General features: G+C 41.4%; 1 protein-coding gene across 5 annotated transcripts in view; it reads left to right on the forward strand.

The window, feature by feature from the left end:
• The window catches only part of CDKL4 (cyclin dependent kinase like 4), a 95,160-nt gene that overhangs the window by 22,494 nt on the left and 53,050 nt on the right, over positions 1-19,616 (forward strand). For all 5 annotated transcript variants that reach the window (XM_063713453.1, XM_054547636.2, XM_024242564.3 and 2 more), the window contains 3 exons: positions 229-350; positions 10,717-10,789; positions 19,255-19,345. In XM_063713453.1, the coding sequence (XP_063569523.1) occupies positions 229-350; positions 10,717-10,789; positions 19,255-19,345 (286 nt within the window). The remainder of the gene's footprint in view (positions 1-228; positions 351-10,716; positions 10,790-19,254; positions 19,346-19,616) is intronic.

The following is a 19,616-nucleotide window of genomic DNA, read 5'->3' on the forward strand; positions in this document are numbered from 1 at the left end:
ATCGAATTTCCATAAAATACATAAAGTGTTTTTTGTTTTAGTGCAGTATTTTAAGTTACGTACTTTACTTGCTATCACCAGAGAGATTCAAGCAATTTTGTTACCACTTATTATAGGTACATTGGATGAATCTTAAATTTCTTCCAACTTTAAGTTTCTTTAAGGGGTCTGGGGAGAAGCTCTTACTAGTAACAGATCACTTAACTTTGCATTTCAATTCTTTCACAGCAATTAAAACATCCAAATCTTGTGAACCTCATTGAGGTGTTCAGGAGAAAAAGGAAAATGCATTTAGTTTTTGAATACTGTGATCATACACTTTTAAATGAGCTGGAAAGAAACCCAAATGGGTAAGTAATCTGGAAACTGAAATTCTGTACAGCCAGTTCTCAGTTTCATTTTCTGTGGAATTAACCATGGCAAATTTGAAATCCCAGCCACAATTCCCCTTTCTACCACAATGCGTCTGGCTGCCCCATCCAGTCTCAGGATGTCTTCAAAAGGCAAACAATGATTTACCTATAGGAGTTATAATTAGGAGAAAAACCTACAGCAGATATAAAATCAAAATGAATTTGAGGCTAAATTATGTATTGGATTATCTGAGTTCAAGGAATGAACCATGGTTTGATACTAGGAAACCTATTCATATAATTCACTAACAAGATAAAAAATACATATGATTGATAAATTTGAAAATTTGAAATGCTGATAAATTCAACATCCTTTCCTGATGTTTTTTTTTTAATCCCTAGCATCTAGGATTAAAAGAATAGTTTTTTTTTTTTTTTTGAGATGGAGTCTTACTGTGTTGCCCAGACTGGAGTGCCGTGGCGCGATCTCAGCTCACTGCAACCTCCACCTCCTGGGTTCAAGCAGTTCTCTGCCTCTGCCTCCTGAGTAGCTGGGATTACAGGCACACGCCACCATGCCCGGCTAATTTTTGTATTTTTAGTAGAGATGAGGTTTCACCATCTTGGCCAGGCTGGTCTTGAACTCCTGACCTCATGATCCACCTGCCTCAGCCTCCCAAAGTGTTGGCACACCCACCCCTCTTCAAATCAACTGCCAATTTTATACTCAACGGTAAAACTAAAAGAACTTTCATTAAAGTGAGGGAACAAGACAAGGATGTCAGCTGTCACCACTATAATGTAACGTTGTTCTGAGAACTCTAGCCAATGTAATGTAATAAGAAAAACAAATAAAACATAGCTTTTGGAAATGAAATAAAATTGTCATTATTTGCAAGATATTACTGATCTACAAAATCTAAGAGAACCACCTAAAGAGTTATTAAAACCAGTAGAATTCAGTACAGTGACCCCTATAACACTACAAATTCCACATGCAAAAATTAACAGCGTTTGTATCAAACAGCACTTTAGAAAATCTAACAGAAAATGGCTGGGTGCAGTGTCTCATGCCTTTGGGATGGCCAAGGCATGCCTTTGAGAGGCCGAGGCAGGTGGATCACTTGAACTCACGTGTTTGAGACAAGCCTGGCCAACATGGTGAACCCCTGTCTCTACTAAAAATATAAAAATTACCTGGGTGTGGTCGTGGGTGCCTGTAGTCCCAGCTACTCGGGAGGCTGAGGCACAATGATTGCTTGAACCCGGGAGGCGGAGGATGCAGTGAGCCGAGATCACGCCACTGCACTCCAGCCTTGGTGACAGAGTGAGGCTCTGTCTCAAGAAAAAAAAGAAAAAAACTAGTGGAGAAGGATCCCATTCAAATATTAACAACAACAAAAGTTTAGGAATAAAGATAAAGAGTTGTTCTGACTCTGCATGAAGACAACTACAAAACTGAGTCATGTAAGGATTTTATTTAAATGAATATGTTTCTAAATGGAAATATTCATGATTATAAAAATATTGCCTCTACAGTTTATTTATTTATTAAACAAAATTCTAATCAGAATACCAATAGGGTTTTTTTGGAAATTTGAAAAAGACTAAATCGAGAAAAAAGGGACTTTTAACTGTCAAATACTAAATCACAGTAGTTTGAGAGATTCCCTTTGACAAAAAAGTACCATAAACAAAACTAAAATAGAAATGAGATATTGGGTAAACTATTTGCCAGAATTAATAAATTTTATATCTACCTATGCAGATTTTACAAATAACATTTTTAAAAGGTTAACATCCAATTAATAAATATATTTATTCAAAAAAAAATTTCATAAATGTGGACTGTGCACCCAGCCAGTGCTAAGTCTACAGCATTGAACAAAGCACACACAGAAAAGGAGCCTCACCTTACCTTCCAGTGAACATGGAAAGCAAATCATTAAAAAAGAGAAGGAGGCTGGGTGCGGTGGCTCATGCCTGTAATCCCAGCCCTTTGGGAGGCTGAGGCAGGTGGATCAGGTGAGCTCAGGAGTTCAAGACCAGCCTGGCCAACATGGTGAAACCCATCTCTACAAAAACTACAAAAATTAACCTAGCCTGTTGTTCCAGCTAGTTGGGAGGCTGAGGTGGGAGGATCACTTGAGCTCAAGAGGTGGAGGCTGCATTGAGCAGAGATCATGCCACTGCACTCTAACCTGGGTAGCAGAGTGAGACACCATCTCTTTTTTGAAAAATCTTTGCCAAATTTAACAGATGAGAAATGGTACCTTACTAAAAAGTTTTGAATTTCCTTGATTAATAGGGAAGGATAAGCATGTTTTCTTAGGTGTACTGGTCATTTCCTTCTCTCTCTTTTTTTTTTTTTGAAGACAGAAGTCTTCTACTTGTACTCCCTTCCTAAAATCTACTTAAATAACAGGCAAGAGAGTCTTTTTAAAGGCCTAAGTCCAATGAATAGCAAACAGAGATAAACAACCAGCTAGTATACATACTAAGCCTTTTGGACTATTGTTTATTAGAGGAAACATGTAGGAGAAATAACTGGTGTGTGGGCATAAGATCATCAACATGGCCAGGCGTGGTGGCTCACACCTGTAATCCCAGCACTTTAGGAGGCGGATGTGGGTGGATCACGAGGTCAGTAGATCGAGAGCATCCTGGCTAACACAGTGAAACCCCGTATCTTCTAAAAAATACAAAAAAATTAGCCGGGCGTGGTGGCGGGCGCCTGTAGTCCCAGCTACTTAGGAGGCTGAGGCAGGAGAATGGTGTGAACCCGGGAGGCGGAGCTTGCAGTGAGCCGAGATTGCACCATTGCACTCCAGCCTGGGCGACAGAGCAAGACTCCATCTCAAAAAAAAAAAAAAAAAAAAAGATCATCGATGTAGTGAATGTGGATTAAGCCATGGGATGGTGAGATAATGAAGGGACCCAACGACTAAATTACAGCATAAAGAAGAGTTGGGCCGGGCACAGTGGCTCATGCCTGTAATCCCAGCACTTTGGGAGGCCGAGGAGGGCAGATCACCTGAGGTCAGGAGTTCGAGACCATCCTGGCCAACATGGTGGAACCCTGTCTCTACTAAAAATACAAAAAAATTAGCTGGGCATAGTGGCAGGTGCCTGTAATCCCAGCTACTCAGGAGGCTGAGACAGAATTGCTTGAACCTGGGAGGCAGAGGTTGCAGTGAGCCGAGACCACGCCACTTCACTCCAGCCTGAGCAACAGAGCGAAACTCCATCTCAAAAAAAAAGAAAAAAAAACCAGAATCTCGAATAAGTTGCACCCATATTGTTATAATCAGCCCAATCTAAAGTCATATTTCTTCCCCTCTGGTCCAACACCCATGAAATCCATTTCTTCACACATTCCCCATTACAAATCAGCAAAATTTTGTAGTTCTTTTTGCTATGTAAATCTCCTCTTCCTCTGTTTCACTTTGTTATAGGCCCCCTGGGTCATGCTGGGATCAGACTTTAGTTAAGGTTTAGAGACCTTGAGGGGAGGTAGGGAGAGAAGGCTTGAAGACAGCGGGCATCACCACACAACGCACCTGCCTCAGGTGAGATCTGAGAGTCTGCAGCAAGGCAAGCCTCATTGTACAAGTTTGGGGGCTACTTCCTATGAGAAGAGAAGTTTGGAAGGAAGTTAGGGTGCTCTTAGTTACATGAATACTTTCAAGTGTCACATTCCAATTCCTGGGCTATTTCTCCTTCTCGTCTCATTAACTGAGAAACTAATTATCCTCACATAAATTCGGTCTTTGTTGTCATTGAGCACCCTGCAGGGTTATCGTCTGTGTCAGTTTTTTAGTAATCTCATGGAGGTCCCAGTGGATCTGTGAAGTGGGTCCTACAGAAACAAGAAGTAACGGGTTCTTTTAGGGTAAATATCAACATGCCTGATGTCCTAACTGTGCCTTGAACCAAGATATTAAAGCTCTGAACCTGTGCTTTTTTTTCTTTAATTTCTCCAGTGAAATTAGAAGCAGCCAGACCACCTCACATATCTGTTACTACTTATGTTCCCCATATTGTTCTATCACACTTAGTTCACCAAAGCCTTGCCTTGAATAGGCATTTTATTCCAGATGGCCTCAGGTGATTATTTAAATTCCCTTTTCAGGCCAAGCACAGTGGCTCATACCTGTAATCCCAGCACTCTGGGAGGCCGAGGCAGGCAGATTGCTTGAGGTCAGGAGTTCAAGACCACTCTGGGCAACAGGGTGAAATCCCGTTTCTACTAAAATAAAAAAAATTAGCCAGGTGTGGTGGCAGGCACCTGTAGTCCCACTTACTCAGGAGGCTGAGGCAGGAGAATTGCTTGAACCCAGGATGCAGAGGTTGCAGTGAGCCAAGATCACGCCATTGCACTCCAGCCTGAGTGACAGAGTGAGACTCTGTCTCAAAAAAAATAAATAAATAAAAATAAATAAATAAATAAATACCTGTTTTATTACTGAGTGGCCATCTGCCAGCATCCCAGCCATTAATGGTAGTTAGATGCTGCCCTTCAGTCCCCATTACATCAGATACCCAATCCTAGATTCTCACAGCCTTGGATTGTTTCCCACATCCACTTCTTGTACCATATCCTGAATTGGTCAGGATTCAACAACAGAATTCACTCTAGCTAGTTTAAAGAGAAAGATTTGTCACAGGGTTTTAGTTTATAAAATTTCTGGGAGTGCCAGAGAAACAAGCTTAATTGAGCTCCTATTAGGTACCAGTTCCTGTTCTAGGTGCTGGGGTATAATAATGGACAAGAGAAAGTCCTTGCCCTTGTGCAATTTACATTCTGATGTATCCAACAATAAAGAAGAGTTATGAGTCTTTGAAGAAAAATAAAGCACAGCATGGAGTTAGAGAATGCCCAGGAGGTGTATTAGTCAAGGTTCTTCAGAGAAACAAAACCAATGGGATACACAGAGGTATCAGTTAACCAATGGGATAACAGGAGATTTATTATGGGTATTGACTCGTGTGATTATAGAGGGAGAGAAGTTCCACAATCTGCCATCTGCAAGCCAGAGATCCAGGAAAGCCGATGGTCTAATTCAGGCCAAGTCCTAAGGCCCGAGAGGACAGAGAGCTTCAAAGTCCAAAGGCCTGAGAGCCAGGAGCTTCCACATCCAAGGGCAGGAGAAGATGGACGTCCCAGCTCAAGGAGAGAGAAGCAGCCCTTCCTCTACCTTTTTGTTGTATCCAAGCCTTCAACAGGTTTGATGATGCCTGCCTGCCTGCCCTCACCATCGTGGGTGGGTCTTCTTTACTCAGTCTACTGATTCAAATGTGAATCCCTTCCAGAAACACCCTCACAGACACACCCACAAATGATGTTTTGGGTTTTTTTTGTTTTTTGAGAGAAGGTTTCATTCACTTGTCTCACTCTCTGCAGTGGCCTGAACATGGCTCACTGCAGCCTCAAACTCCCGAACTCAAGCAAATCCTGCTTGAGTCTCCTGAGCAGCTGGGACCACAGACACTCACCATTATGTCTGGCTAATTTTGAAACTTTGAGTAGAGGTGGGGTCTTGCCATGTCGCCCAGGCTGGTCTCAAACTCCTGGGCTCAAGCAATCCTCCTGCCTCAGCCTCCCAAAGGGCTGGGATTACAGGCATGAGCCACTGCACCTGGCAGAAATAATGTTTTACCAGCTATCTGGGCATCCCTTAACCTAGTCAAGTTAACACAGAAAACTACTCATAACTAAAAGGAAGTAGAAGGAACAGTAAACTGTTAATAGAAGTAGAAATAGAAGTAAACATAGAAATAGAAGTAGAAATAGAAGTAAAATGTTATTAACAGCCTGATTGAAGGTATAAATAAGCCTTGGGGGCCAGGCGCAGTGGCTCGTGCCTGTAATCCCAACACTTTGGGAGGCCGAGGCAGGCAGATCACCTGATGTCAGGAGTTCAAGACCAGCCTGACCAACATGAAGAAACCCCATCTCTACTAAAAATACAAAATTAGCCGGGTGTGATGGCACATGCCTGTAATCCCAGCTACTCGGGAGGCTGAGGCAGGAGAATCGCTTGAAAGCGGGAGGCGGAGGTTGCGGTGAGCGGAGATTATGCCATTGCACTCCAGCCTGGGCAACAAGAGTGAAACTGTCTCAAAAAATAAATAAATAAATAAATAATAATAAAATAAGCCTGGCGTGTTCAGAGAATAGCAGAAAATAATGGGCTGATGTGGAGTGAGTTTAGGGATGTGAGAGGAGATAAAGTTGGGAAGGGAAACGGAAGTAAAATGTTATTAACAGCCTGGTAGGCCATAGTAACAAGGCTGGATTTTATTCTAGAATAGTAAAGATTTACTGAGAAGAACTGAATTCATCTTGAGTAATAATAATGAAATCCAGTTTCCCCTGTTAAGTTTTTATAACAAACTTCCAGGTAATGACTTCTGATGTCAGCATCAGGTCTTCCTCTGAGTGGTTCAAAGAGCATATTCTGAGCAGTTCAGTCTGAATTCCCCCATCATGTTACGCTTTCTTGTTAACCCATTCAGACTTGAACTGTGATGTCTCATGTTTGCTTTAAGGCCTTCATTACGACTTTTAGTATTACTTTCAGCGGCAAGAACCTCAGTTACTTTTGTACCAACCGAATATTTGGTTTTGCACTCGCCCAAAATATAATATTTAAACATTTAGCATCTTTTAATTTCACCAGAGGTTCATTTTGCTCCAAGATGCTTTGAAAAATGCTGCCTGTGGCTGAACGGTGCTGCAGCGCTCTATCTTTCTGGACTGGGCGCCGCGTGGATGTGTATTCTCTTTGATGGTTATCTTCTCTTTGCACGATCTGTGGTGTTGGTTTGTGGTTCTCTTTGATGGCTATCTTCTCTTTGCATGATCAGTGGTGTTGTTTTGCCCCTGACGGAATCTGCCTTCTTGGAAGCTAACTGAACCGAATGTGACACTTCCTGTGAGATGCCTTTAAACATCCTCTTTCATGTTAAAGGCATTTTTAACATCCTATGAAATTACTTTCCTGTGAAATTACTTCATTCTCCATTCTGTGTTATTAAGGCTAGTAATTGGGGCTTTGCAGTTTCTGAATCCTACCCCCTACCTTGTTTCCCAATTCCAGTACTTACTCTCCTGCACCTGTAGGCTCTTAGATCCCAACCAGACCAGCGTTCTGTTCCCACGTCAGTAGGAGCATGTGCTCCACCCTGGCTAATCCCTCCCAAGGACTGAAATCCATTTCCCTTCCTCTCACTGCTGCCACCATAATCTAAGTGTCCAAATCTCACTTGGGTTATTGAATTATTTCTCTCTCTGTATGTATGTTGCTTCCCAGAAATCCATTCTCCATATTATGTCACTTCCTTGCCTGATTTCTTTCAATGGTTTTGAATTTAGCATAAAATCCAAATTTCTCATCAAGATCTAGATCTCTGAGGCCCTCCGTGGACTGGTTTCTGCCAACCTTCCCGGCTTCTTCAATCAAGTGTCAGCCACCCTGGCCTCATACTGTTTTCCCCACACTCCCAGTTCTTTCTCTCCTCAGGGCCTCTTGCTATTCTGCACCTCTTCCATCTTTGTACAGGGGTCTCAATCCCATCGACTGGCCTTATCTGATCTCAGACCTGTATCTCCAGAACCCATGTGGGTGTTAAAACCAGACATTGAGGGGATAGATTACTCAATAAACTTATGAGATATTATTCTAGTATTACACATGAGGAAAATTGAAGGTGCAGAGAGCTTAAATAACGTGTTCAAGATTATAAAGTAGGAAGCAGCATATCTGGGATTTGAACTCAAGCAACCTGTCTCACAGTGCTCAACATGGCTATACTATTCTTCCTGCCTCATATTTTAAAAGTGTACGCAATGTTGCTTCAGGTTTGGCTCTAGGTGAAGTGGGGAGAAGAATACAGTTATATCAGTATTCAATGCTGGAAATAGACACTTCAAGTCGAAAGGGATTTAATCATGAGAATTAGGTACATTTGCAATATTAATAATTAGGAGAACTGGGGTCAAGGGTTGCCGCTAGGCCACTGATGTCAAGGGCATGCCACCATAATTGTGGTACAATATCAGGAAACTGCTCTGAGGAAAATACCATATACATTGCTTGCTGTTTCTCTGCATATACTTTAGACTCACACGGTGGTATCTTGTAGCTAGTGTCATAACTGAGTCACGCCTAGGCCTTCCCACTGTTCTGTAAAGTCAGCTATATCTGCACATGTTCAATTTTTAAAAAGTGATCTAAATATATGATTTAAATATCCAAATATGATAAAATATTAAATCTGAGTGATGGATATGTTTGGGGTATTACGTAATATAATTTTTTTTAAATTAAGAAAATCCTTACAGTTGACATTTAGTAAAAGAAACCCTTATGTTTCAGATTTTTGAAAAATATACAAACAACAGCCGCATCTCCATCAACAGGGCTGAAAGACAAACAACACTGAGCACAATATTTGCAGCATATGTAACAGACCGTGATATACATTGAGTCTTTGTAAATCAGTAATAAAACAGTGAACAGACCAATTTAAAAAGCAATAAAGGCATAAAATGGAATTACACAAAAGAAGAAATGTAGTATCCAATAAGGGTGTGAAAAATAATAATCACTAAAAATTAGTGAAATGCAAATAAAAACCACAGTGAGACATCTTTTTATTTTAACCACAGATTGGCAAACATAACATTGGCAAAACCAAATGTTGGCAAGACAATGAGGAGACAGGGACTTTGATGCACAGATGTTTGGTGGGAGTGAAAATGGGTATAACCTTCCTCAGAAAGGGTAGTTTGTCAGTGTGCAAATGTGAAGGCATCATCATGGGACAGTGATGTGAGTGATGGAAAGCTACCAATAGAAAAGTTACAGAGAATGTAATTGCTATAATTCATGGAGATGGTTACATAAAGTAGAATACTCCCAAACAGAGTAAGTTTCCCAGACCCCGAATCCCCAGTGGAAAATACACCTGCCCATGATACTTCCCAGTATTTTCTATACAGAGGGATGAGTCTGCCAGGGACAAGAAGCTTACACCCTCTCATTCTTATGAGATCCTTATTTTCCCTGGCCTCCTTTTGGGCTATCTGCTTACCAGGGACAAGTGACTATTACAAAATAACTTGAGTGTCTACCACCAACATGAATTGGATGAATTGAAGAGCCATCTTCCAAGTATACCTTTTTTCCTGCAAAATCAAGTCTCAGGTCTACCTGAATTTCATCCCTGCAGGATCAAAATGTAATGGGTGCCTACCATTGGTCTCAGAAATCCCACTTCTAGAACTTACCTTAAGAAGGTAATTGCATAAATATCATAAGATGGATGATTACAGATATTCATTCAAGAGTTTCTAGAACCAAAAATTGGCTGAACTTAACTGCTCATCAATGGAGACTAAGTAAATTATGATACATCCATATAATGATCTCCTCTGGAGCCACTAAAATATATGTGTACATGTTGGTATTTGTACCTCTACGCATAAAATTCTCAAAGTGGTCAGGGGTGAAATTGAAGAAAATAAATGGGTGGCTAGGCAGGTGTCAGAGAGACTTCATGTATATACTTTTATATGTTTAAAATTTGAACCATACGAATGTTTTTATTTTAAAGTTAAAGTTAAAAAGTAAATACTGGCCTGGCATAGTGGCTCACACCTGTAATCCAAGCACTTTAGGAGGGCGAGGCAGGTGGATCATTTGAGGTTGGGAGTTCAAGACCAGCCTGGCCAACATGGCGAAACCCCGTCTCTACTAAAAATACAAAAATTAGCCGGGTATAGTGGCACGTGCCTGTAATCCCAGCTACTTGGGAAGCTGAGGCAGGAGAATCAAATCTCTTGAACCTGGGAGGAGGAAGTTGCAGTGAGCTGAGATCGTGCCACTGCACTCCAGCCTGGGTGACAGAGCCAGGCCCTGCCTCAAAAAAAAAAAAAAAAAAAAAAAGTACAGAGAGAGACAGGGAGCGAGAGGAACAGAGATGCCTGAAAAGACAGCCACCAGAAATTATAGCAGTTATTTTGGGGTAGCAAGATTTGACCCAACACATTTTATTCCTTTACTTTTCTTTTTTTTATTCCTTTCCTTTTTTTTATTCCTTTACTTTTCTATATTTTTTGAATCTTCATAAGCATGCATCATTTTATGGATGTAAAAAATTCAAATTACAAAAGGAAATTACATAACCATAATAAAAAGATAGTAAAGCCCAATTTTCACTAAAATTTTTTTTAGGACCCTTCTGCATGGTGTTCCTTGAACAGGACAGTCCCTCACCACTCCACTTCTATTCCCAGCCCTTGCTTCTGGAACTCTATCCTATGAGTTTTCATTTCCTTTTTTATTTTTTCCCTCAGAGTTGCTGATGGAGTGATCAAAAGTGTATTATGGCAAACACTTCAAGCTCTTAATTTCTGTCATATACATAACGTAAGTAACATTTTCTAATGTATTTATTCATTTCTTTATGATGACTCTTTTCTTCTAAATAGCTCAGGGTTTTGTTTGGAGAGCTGAAGACAAAGGGAAAGTAAGAGCCAAAGAAACAAAACAAAAGGAAGTTCAGCCAGTAATCCCAGCACCTTGGGAGGCTGAGGTGGGAGGATCACGTGAGCCCCAGAGTTTGAGACAGGCCTGGGCAACATAGCAAGACCCTGTCTCTGCAAAAAAGAAGAAAAGAGAATAACAAAAGAAAGTTCAAAATATGAGAAAAAAGTGATGCATTATTCATGGCTCTTTCCAATTTCTCTAAGAATCAAATTGCTAATTCCTTATGAATTAAAAATTTGAATAAATGTAATGATTCCTTTTGCCATAGTGCCAGTGACCCCTGAAACTATTTTTAAATTGGGCGAGAATAATTTTTCAGGGCCAGTATGGTGGCTCATGCCTGTAATCCCAGCACTTTGGGAAGCCAATGCGGGCAGATGGCTTTGAGCTCAGGAGTTCAAGACCAGCCTGGGCAACATGGAGAAACTATCTCTATGAAAAAATATAAAAATTAGCCAGCCATGGTGGTGCGCAACTGTAATCCTAGCTACTTGGGAGGCTGGAGCTGGAGAATCACTTGAACCCAGGAGGCAGAGGTTGCAGTGAGCTGAGATCACACCACTACTGTCCAGCCTGGACATCAGAGTGAGAACCTGTCTCCAAAAATAATAGTAAGTTTTCAGGATATTGCTGGTGTAATCCTCCATGGTACTTTTTTTTTTTTAATTATTATTTTTAAGTCTCTTAAGTCCTTTACTCTATAGCAATCTAAGTCCCCCTTTCCTTTCCTTTTTAAAAACTGTTTCCGGCTGGGCATGGTGGCTCACGCCTGTAATCCCAGCACTTTGGGAGGCCGAGGCGGGTGTATCACGAAGTCAGGAGATCGAGACCATCCTGACCAACACAGTGAAACCCCATCTCTACTAAAAATAAAAAAATTGGCCGGGCGTGGTGGCGGGTAGTCCCAGCTACTCAGGAGGCTGAGGCAGGAGAATGGCGTGAACCCAGGAGGCGGAGCTTGCAGTGAGCCGAGATCGTGCCACTGCACTCCAGCCTGGGTGACAGTGTGAGACTCTGTCTCAAAAAAAAAAAAAAAATTCATTAATTTTTTATAGCCATAGTTCTCAAGCTTGAGCATGCATCAGAATCACAAGGAGGGCTTGTTAAAACGCAGCTTCCTGGGCCCCGCCCCCAGAGTTTCTGATTCAGTCGGTCTGGGGTAGGGCCCCAAGAATGTGCATTTCTCATATTTTCCCAGATGCTACTGAAGCTGCTGGTTCAAGAACAACACTTTGAATATGACTATGTTAGAGAAATAATTTTGGCTGACTGTTTCCTGTATGTAATTTAACTTGTTCTTTCACTTGTATTTCCTGTAAATTGGAGTTTGTATCTAGAAGCTTGATCATATTCAGGTTCAGCTTTTTTTAGATAAGAATGCCTCCTATGTGGTGCTGTACACTTCCTATCGCATCCCCATCGTGAGGTGTATAGCATCCACTTGTCCCACTTTCGATAATGTTAAAATTGATGAGTGGGCTCAGGAGGTATTCGTTTGGTCCCCTCCGTTATCATTTTCCCTGTCAACGTTGTTTCTCTGATGGTTTTAGCATCCAATGATGATTATTGCCTGTATCTCGTATTTCGTGACAGTAATTTTCTAATTCTATTATTCCTTCTGCATTTAATAATTGGAATTGTATGGAAAAGAACTCACCCTCATGGACTCTGGTTACTTTTATTTATCAACACTCACGGTGATGAGATGATATCTTAGCAACAATGACAAGTTTTGGGGAGAGGTGGCTGGAGCACCATTATAAACACAAATTTTGTATTGTGGTGTTTTCAATTCTTTGCTGTTATTGGTCTCTCCCATGCTCAGATTTTCCCATCTTAGGCCAACATGAGCTTCTTCAAGTTGGCTCCTGGTACCTTTGCTATATATCATTATATTTTTGGGACAGTCTCGCTCTATTGCCCAGGCTGGAGTGCAGTGGTGTGATCATAGCGCCCTTGAGCCTCAAACTCCTGGGCTCAAGTGATTCTCCCACTTCAGCCTCCCTGAGTAGCTGGGACTACAGACACATGACACTACACCCAGCCAATTTTTGTTTTTGTAGAGACGGGGGTCTCACTATCTTGCCCAGGCTGGCCTCAAACTCCTGCCTTGGCTGCCCAAAGTGCCAGGATTACAGGTGTGAACCACTGCACTCAGCCAATGATAGCTTTTAAAAAATATATCTAGCCCTTTTGAGTTGATGCCTAGACAGAGACAGTGCTGAGGCAATGATACAGAGTACCATATGGTCAGTTTTGATGCCAGCAGAATGTCTATCATAGCAGTCTAGGATTGCTGAAAAAGAAAGTACAAGATCATGAGAATACATTTCAGTACGGAGGGGAAGCTTTCTTTAGTTTTAGGAAAGTCAGTGAAGTTTTTATTAGGTTAAATCAAAAGCTTTTATTTTCTATTAATGTAGAGGGATATTTTTCACAAACTACGTAAACCTGTTTTTCATGATGCAAATTGTGCTTTCTGATGCTTAATAAAGATGTTGCCAAATGGAATCCTTATCTCTGTTGCTTTCCACCATGCTATAGGAGGTATCAAAGTTGCTGCAGGAGTTTTATGGGTAGTTAAAATGATTTCTAAAAATACCACTTTCCACAAGTGTTTATACTTTATCCCTATATAACCAGACACTTTCTGGGTACTTGGTTATAAGCTTGAATGCAATGTCTGTGGCTGCTTTATCTTTGTATCTCTTTAATACCTAAATTGGGTGTTTTTATATAAAGGGTGATCAATAAATATTTATTGAATAACTGGATGGATGGATGGATGGTTGGATGAGTCAATCAGTCAGTCAACCCAAACTGCCTAACTGATTGTGACTATTTCTAGTGGACCCAAACATTATTGTAGACCAACGCAACTGCTATCATTTCTGTGCTTGGAACAACACATTCTATACCCTAAGCTTTAAAACACTGAAAACTTATGATTGATAATATATGGCCTCTATTAAAAATAGGTAATTTTTCAGGCTAGGCGTGGTGGCTCACGCCTGTAATCCCAGGACTTTGGGAGGTTGAGGTGGGCAGATTACCTGAGATGAGGAGTTCAAGACCAGCCTGGCCAACATGGTGAAACCCTGTCTCTACTAAAAATACAAAAATTAGCCGGGCATGGCAATGCATGCCTGTAATCCCAGCTACTACTCGGGAGGCTGAGGTGGGAGAATCACTTGAACTCGAGAGGCAGAGGTTACAATGAGCTAAGATCGGGCCACTGTACTCCAGCCTGGGCGACAGAGCAAGACTCTGTCTCAAAAAAGATAATTTTTCAGACTAACTTCCCTCCTCCGAGATGGAAATTGCTTCTCATTTTCTTATGGTAAGCCTTTGTGTATCTGTCTTTTTATTTATCTATAATTAAAATGCTTGCAAAGAAAAAAATCTAAGCCATATATAAAGCTGTCACAATAATACAACTAAAACCTTTATACTCTCCTTATTTTTAAAGGAACTCCCATGATAGTCTCAAAGAATAGAAAAGGCAATCTGACCTAGTGGTGTTGCTGACGACTCACAGCTTTCAACCTGTAGAGACCATGTGCACCTTATCATCTCCAGAGTCGAGATCCTAAGCAGGACACTGAAGGTTAAAGTACCAAGGGATTCAGTCCTTGCTACTCCAACTATGGTTCATAGAGATCACCTGGGAGCTTGTTAGAAATGCTGAATCTGAGGTCCACTACAGACCTGCTGAATCAGAGTCTGCATTTTAACCAGAGCTCCAGGTGATTCATGTGCACATTAAATTTGGAGAAGCACAGGACTTAAGAAAATACCCACTCATTTGGTTCTGTTTTACCCTATAATATCACTAGAGTGAGGTAACCAAAGTGATCCATTTAACGCCATAATGAACCCATGGATTTTTATGTATTTGCTGTATTGATTAGAGAACAGGGGCTTCATCTCAAAATGGCAAAAATGACTTCTTTTTTTTTTTTTTTTTTTTTCCTGAGACACAATCTTGCTCTGTTTCCCAGGCTAGAATGCAGTGGCGCCTTCACGGCTCACTGCAGCCTCAGCCTCCCATGCTCAAACAATCCTTCCACCTTAGCCTCCCAAGGAACTGGGACTACGGCACATGCTATCATGCATGGCTAATTTAAAAAAAAAATTTTTTTTTTTTTGTAGAGGTAGTCTCATTGTGTTGTCCAGGGTGGTCTCAAACCCCTGACCTCAAGCGATTCTCCCACCTCGGCCTCCCAAAGAGCTAGGATTACAGGCATGAGCCACCATGCCCAGCTGGCAAAAATGACTTCTGAGATAGGAGTGGGTCAGGCTGCAACCTCCATCAGCATCTTGTTGATACTCATGTTTTGGTTGTTGAGGAGGGGATCGCTTTTGTCTCTCCTCGCTATGTGAGCATCCATGCCTAAGGCTCAAAGAGAGTAAATTTCTCAGATAATAAAAGTCTATTTATTGTTTTTATCAGGCTATTTAAGAAGCAATTTCTGGTGTGCAAGTTTGCAGAGATGATTTTAAAGTTAAAAGTCAGTTTTAAAATACCATGGATATCTCTTTAGGCTGGCTTGTGAGCCAAAAAAAAAAGAAGATTGCCCGTCAGCCACAACAACTCAACCTGAGCTTTGTTTGCTAAAAGCTGTGTACAAGGCCGAGCGTGGTGGCTCATGCCTGTAATCCCAGCACTTTGGGAGGCCAAGGCAGGTGGATCACCTGAGGTCAGGAGTTCAAGACCAGCCTGGCCAACATGGCGAAACCCCATTTCTACTAAAAAATACAAAAAATTAGCCAGGCGTGGCAGTGAGCACCTGTAATCCCAGTGACACGGGAGGCTGAGGCAGGAGAATCACTTGAACCCAGGAGGCAGAGGTTGCAGTGAGCCGAGATCGCACCACTGCACTCCAGCCTGGGCAACAAAGAGCAACTCTGTCTCAAAAAAAAGAAAAAAAAAAACTGTGTATAAAGCTCAACTCATTAAAATTATTTTATTAACAGAGACTTGCATGTTTCTTGTTCTTTGAGGGAAAATAAGCTGATTGCAAGAGGCATTGCAGAGAGTTTGCACTGAGTGTGGCTTTGCAGTGGAGTAGGTGAATGCTGTATGTCTAAGCATCTTCTTCCCCCCACGCCCTGTTTCTTATGGTTCCAATTATTTATTTTTTAATTATTTTTTAATTTTTATTTATTTATTTATTTTGAGACAGAGTCTTGCTCTGTCCCCCAGGCTGGGGTCCAGTGGCGCAACTACAGCTCACTGCACCCTCTGCCTCCCAGGGTCAAGTGATTCTCCTGCATCAGCCCCCCGAGTAGCTGGGATTACAGGCACCTACAACCACTCCTGGCTAATTTTTGTATGTTTAGTAGAGACAGGGTTTCACCATGTTGGCCAGGCTGGTCTCGAACTCCTGACCTCAGGTGATCTGCCTGCCTCAGCCTCCCAAAGTGCTGGGTTACAGGCATGAGCCACCACACCCAGCCAGGTTCCAATTATTTTTACTCCCTTTTAAATTTCTTCAGTATCCTCTCACTCTTAATCAATAACTTCTCTTACCTGCTCCTATAAAATAAATTTTCCTGTTTCTTGGGAATATATCAATACTTCATTTCCTTTTGTATATTTGGTTGAAAATAAGTGCTACAAATTTCACATGGATTAGATGCAGAAAACATATGTATAGGCCAATGGACAGATATCGATGTAAATCTATTTACTTGGTAATGCTACACACATAGTCTAGAAATTCTAGAACTTGATGCAAACTCATTTAAAGGACATAACCTGTTCTAATGTAATCACCAACTATGAGTGTTACTGACTCAGAGTGTTAGTCTAAATTTCTTAAGTGTGTTGCTTAAAAGGTAGGATATCAAAACTATGTTCATTTATATTCCAACAATTTTTTTTTTTGAGACAGGGTCTCACACAGTGTGAGTCACATTGTGTGACTCACACTGTGTGACTCTAGCCTGTCACACAGGCTAGAGTGCGGTGGTGCCATCTTGGCTCACTGCAGCCTCCACCTCCTGGGCACAAGCCATCCTCCCATCTCAGCATCTTGTGTAGCTGGGACTAAAGGTGCACGCCACACACCTGGCTAATTTTTGTATTTTTTGTAGAGACTGAGTTTCACCATTGGGCCCAGGCTGGTATCAAACTCCTGGGCACAAGCGATCCGCCCACCTTGGCCTCCCAAAGCGCAAGGATTACAGGCATCAGCGACCATGCCCGGCCTATGTATTTTGTTTAATTAGTGTCTAAGGCCTTAGTACTTTTAAGAGACCTAAAAAAGTTTCTTCTAACTGCTCTTCATACAAATTATGAAGCAGTTGACAGTAATTGAGACTAAATAGGAACAAGCTCCTGTTGCCAGTGTCATTTCTGCAACCTAAAATGAATTTAGAGCTCAGCTCTTTTTCTCTTCCTAGATAGCTATTAGAGAACCAAAGATAATCATTTCAGAATTGTCAGTTTGACAAAAATGCTTAAAGGGCCTGACAGCATAGTAGAAAAGGAGGCAGAAGGAGTTGATTATTGTGACACTTAATTCATGGACTCTGTCAGTGGCCACTTGCAATCACAGGATTGTTGCAAGGATGAAATAATTCATGCTTCGAATTGAAAGTGCTTTGAAAAGTACAGAGTTCCTTGTGAGGGTCCAGTTGTGGAGATCGATATTATTTTCATCCATTTTCTTTTTTGGGAGCGTGGATAAACTGGAAAGTTCTGAAGGGTAAGGTCTGAGCTGTTTTCTCACAGCACCTCCCCAACATGGAAACCCATTTCTGGAATGCCCATGTGCGCGCGGGCTTACTCAGCCTGCCCTCACCCAGGCCCCTAGCCGGGCCGCTCGTGTCCAGCGAGGAGCATCTGCTTCATTCAGGGTCATTATGATGAGGCAGCAAATTGTAAGGCCGCTGCATATGAAAGAACAGCGGGGTCCAGGCGCGGTGGCTCACGCCTGTAATCCCAGCACTTTGTGAGACCCAGGTGGGCGGATCACTTGAGCTCAGTAATTCAAGACCAGCCTGGACAACAACATGGTGAAACCAGTCTCTACTAAAAATACAAAATTAGCTGGGCATGGTGGTGAGCGCCTGTAATCCTAGCTACTCGGGACACACCAGTAGTCCCAGCTACTCGGGAGGCTGAGGCAGGAGAATCGCTTGAACGCGGGAGGCAGAGGTTGCAGTGAGCCGAGATCGCGCCACTGAGTAGCCTGGGCGACACAGCGAGACTCCGTCTCAAAAAAAAAAAAAAGCTGTTTTGAGGTCAGCGTGCCTCGGGTCCCACTTTCCCAGTATGGATTCTGACAGCATCGTGGGCCATCTCAGGAGTGTTGCTGATCGTTCCAGGCTAGCTCCGTGGTGAGAAGGTGGAAGTGATCCCCATCCCCTGGCGCGGAATGCTTCGGAATCTCTGCTAAATAGGGGACAGTGCGCCCCAGCTCGCCCAGGGCAGTCCTGGTTTGTGCCTGTTGTCCTGACATGATTATTAATAGGCCCCTCTTTCACACTTGGAAGTCTCCTGATTTGGATAATAAATAATATGGTCATTCTAAGTGAATTTTGCTTTTTGTTATCATTTAAATGTTTTTCTAATTTCTCAAATCTGCAAGTTTTTCAACCTGAATTGTGACTCTTGGGTGGCAGCAGTTATTAGAGGTACTCTGAGTCTAATCTCATTTAGGGTTTTACCTCTTACAGTTTAAATAGGGCCCAGCAGAAAGTGAAAGAAATAATTGTATCATACTCTCTTCTTGAATTTAATTTTTTATTTTTATTTTTATTTTTTGTTTTTGAGACAGGGTCTAGCTCAGTTGCTTAGGCTCTGTGCCGTGTGATCACAGCTCACTGCAGCCTCAACCTTCGAGGCTCAAGTGATCCTTCGGCCTCAGCCTCCCGAGTAGCTAGGACCACAAGTGCATGCCACTACGCCTGGCTAATTTTTTAACTTTTTCGTAGAGACAGGGTCTCACTGCATTGCCCAGAGTGGTGTCAAACTCCTGGCTTCAAGTTATCCTCCCGCCTCGGCCTCACAAAGTGCTGGGATTATGGACATGAGCCACCACACCCAGTCTGATAATCCCTTCTTTAAAAAAAAAAAAAAAAAAAAGACAGTTTTCATATACAATTATAGTTTTAATTTTTTCAATAATAAAACAATATTTTAATAAAATTTTTAATTTTGGTATGACAAGAGTTACAAGTGAAAAACTGCCAATTTAAGTTCTTTTAGAAAAATGAAGGAAGCCCACATTTGTTTTTATCTCATAGGCTGTGTATCTATTACTTAAACTAGTAGTTAATGTTTATTCTTTGTCATTTTGATGGTTCAGAAAAATAATCAAATAATGATCTTACAGTGTATTCACAGAGATGTAAAACCTGAAAATATTCTAATAACTAAGCAAGGAATAATCAAGATTTGTGACTTTGGGTTTGCACGAATTCTGAGTAAGTAGCAATTTTTTTTTACTAATATCCAGTTCAGATGATGATAAAATGACATAGTTTAAATTCTTACTTTGGATATTGGACATATGCCAAATATTGTATTGTTGTTATTCAAAAAGGAAAATCTCACTTTAGCCTTTTAGTCAGTACATTCGTTTGCACTTCAACTCTGCTCCATTCAGCTAGAATTTATCAGTTGTCACCTTTCTGTGCTTTGCCCCATAGGAAAGGAAAAGATTTCTAAAAGCGTTTCTGCTCTTCATGCACTTAT

The sequence above is a fragment of the Pongo abelii genome, chromosome 12, assembly GCF_028885655.2.
Source record: "Pongo abelii isolate AG06213 chromosome 12, NHGRI_mPonAbe1-v2.0_pri, whole genome shotgun sequence".
Classification (NCBI taxonomy): Eukaryota; Metazoa; Chordata; class Mammalia; order Primates; family Hominidae; genus Pongo; species Pongo abelii.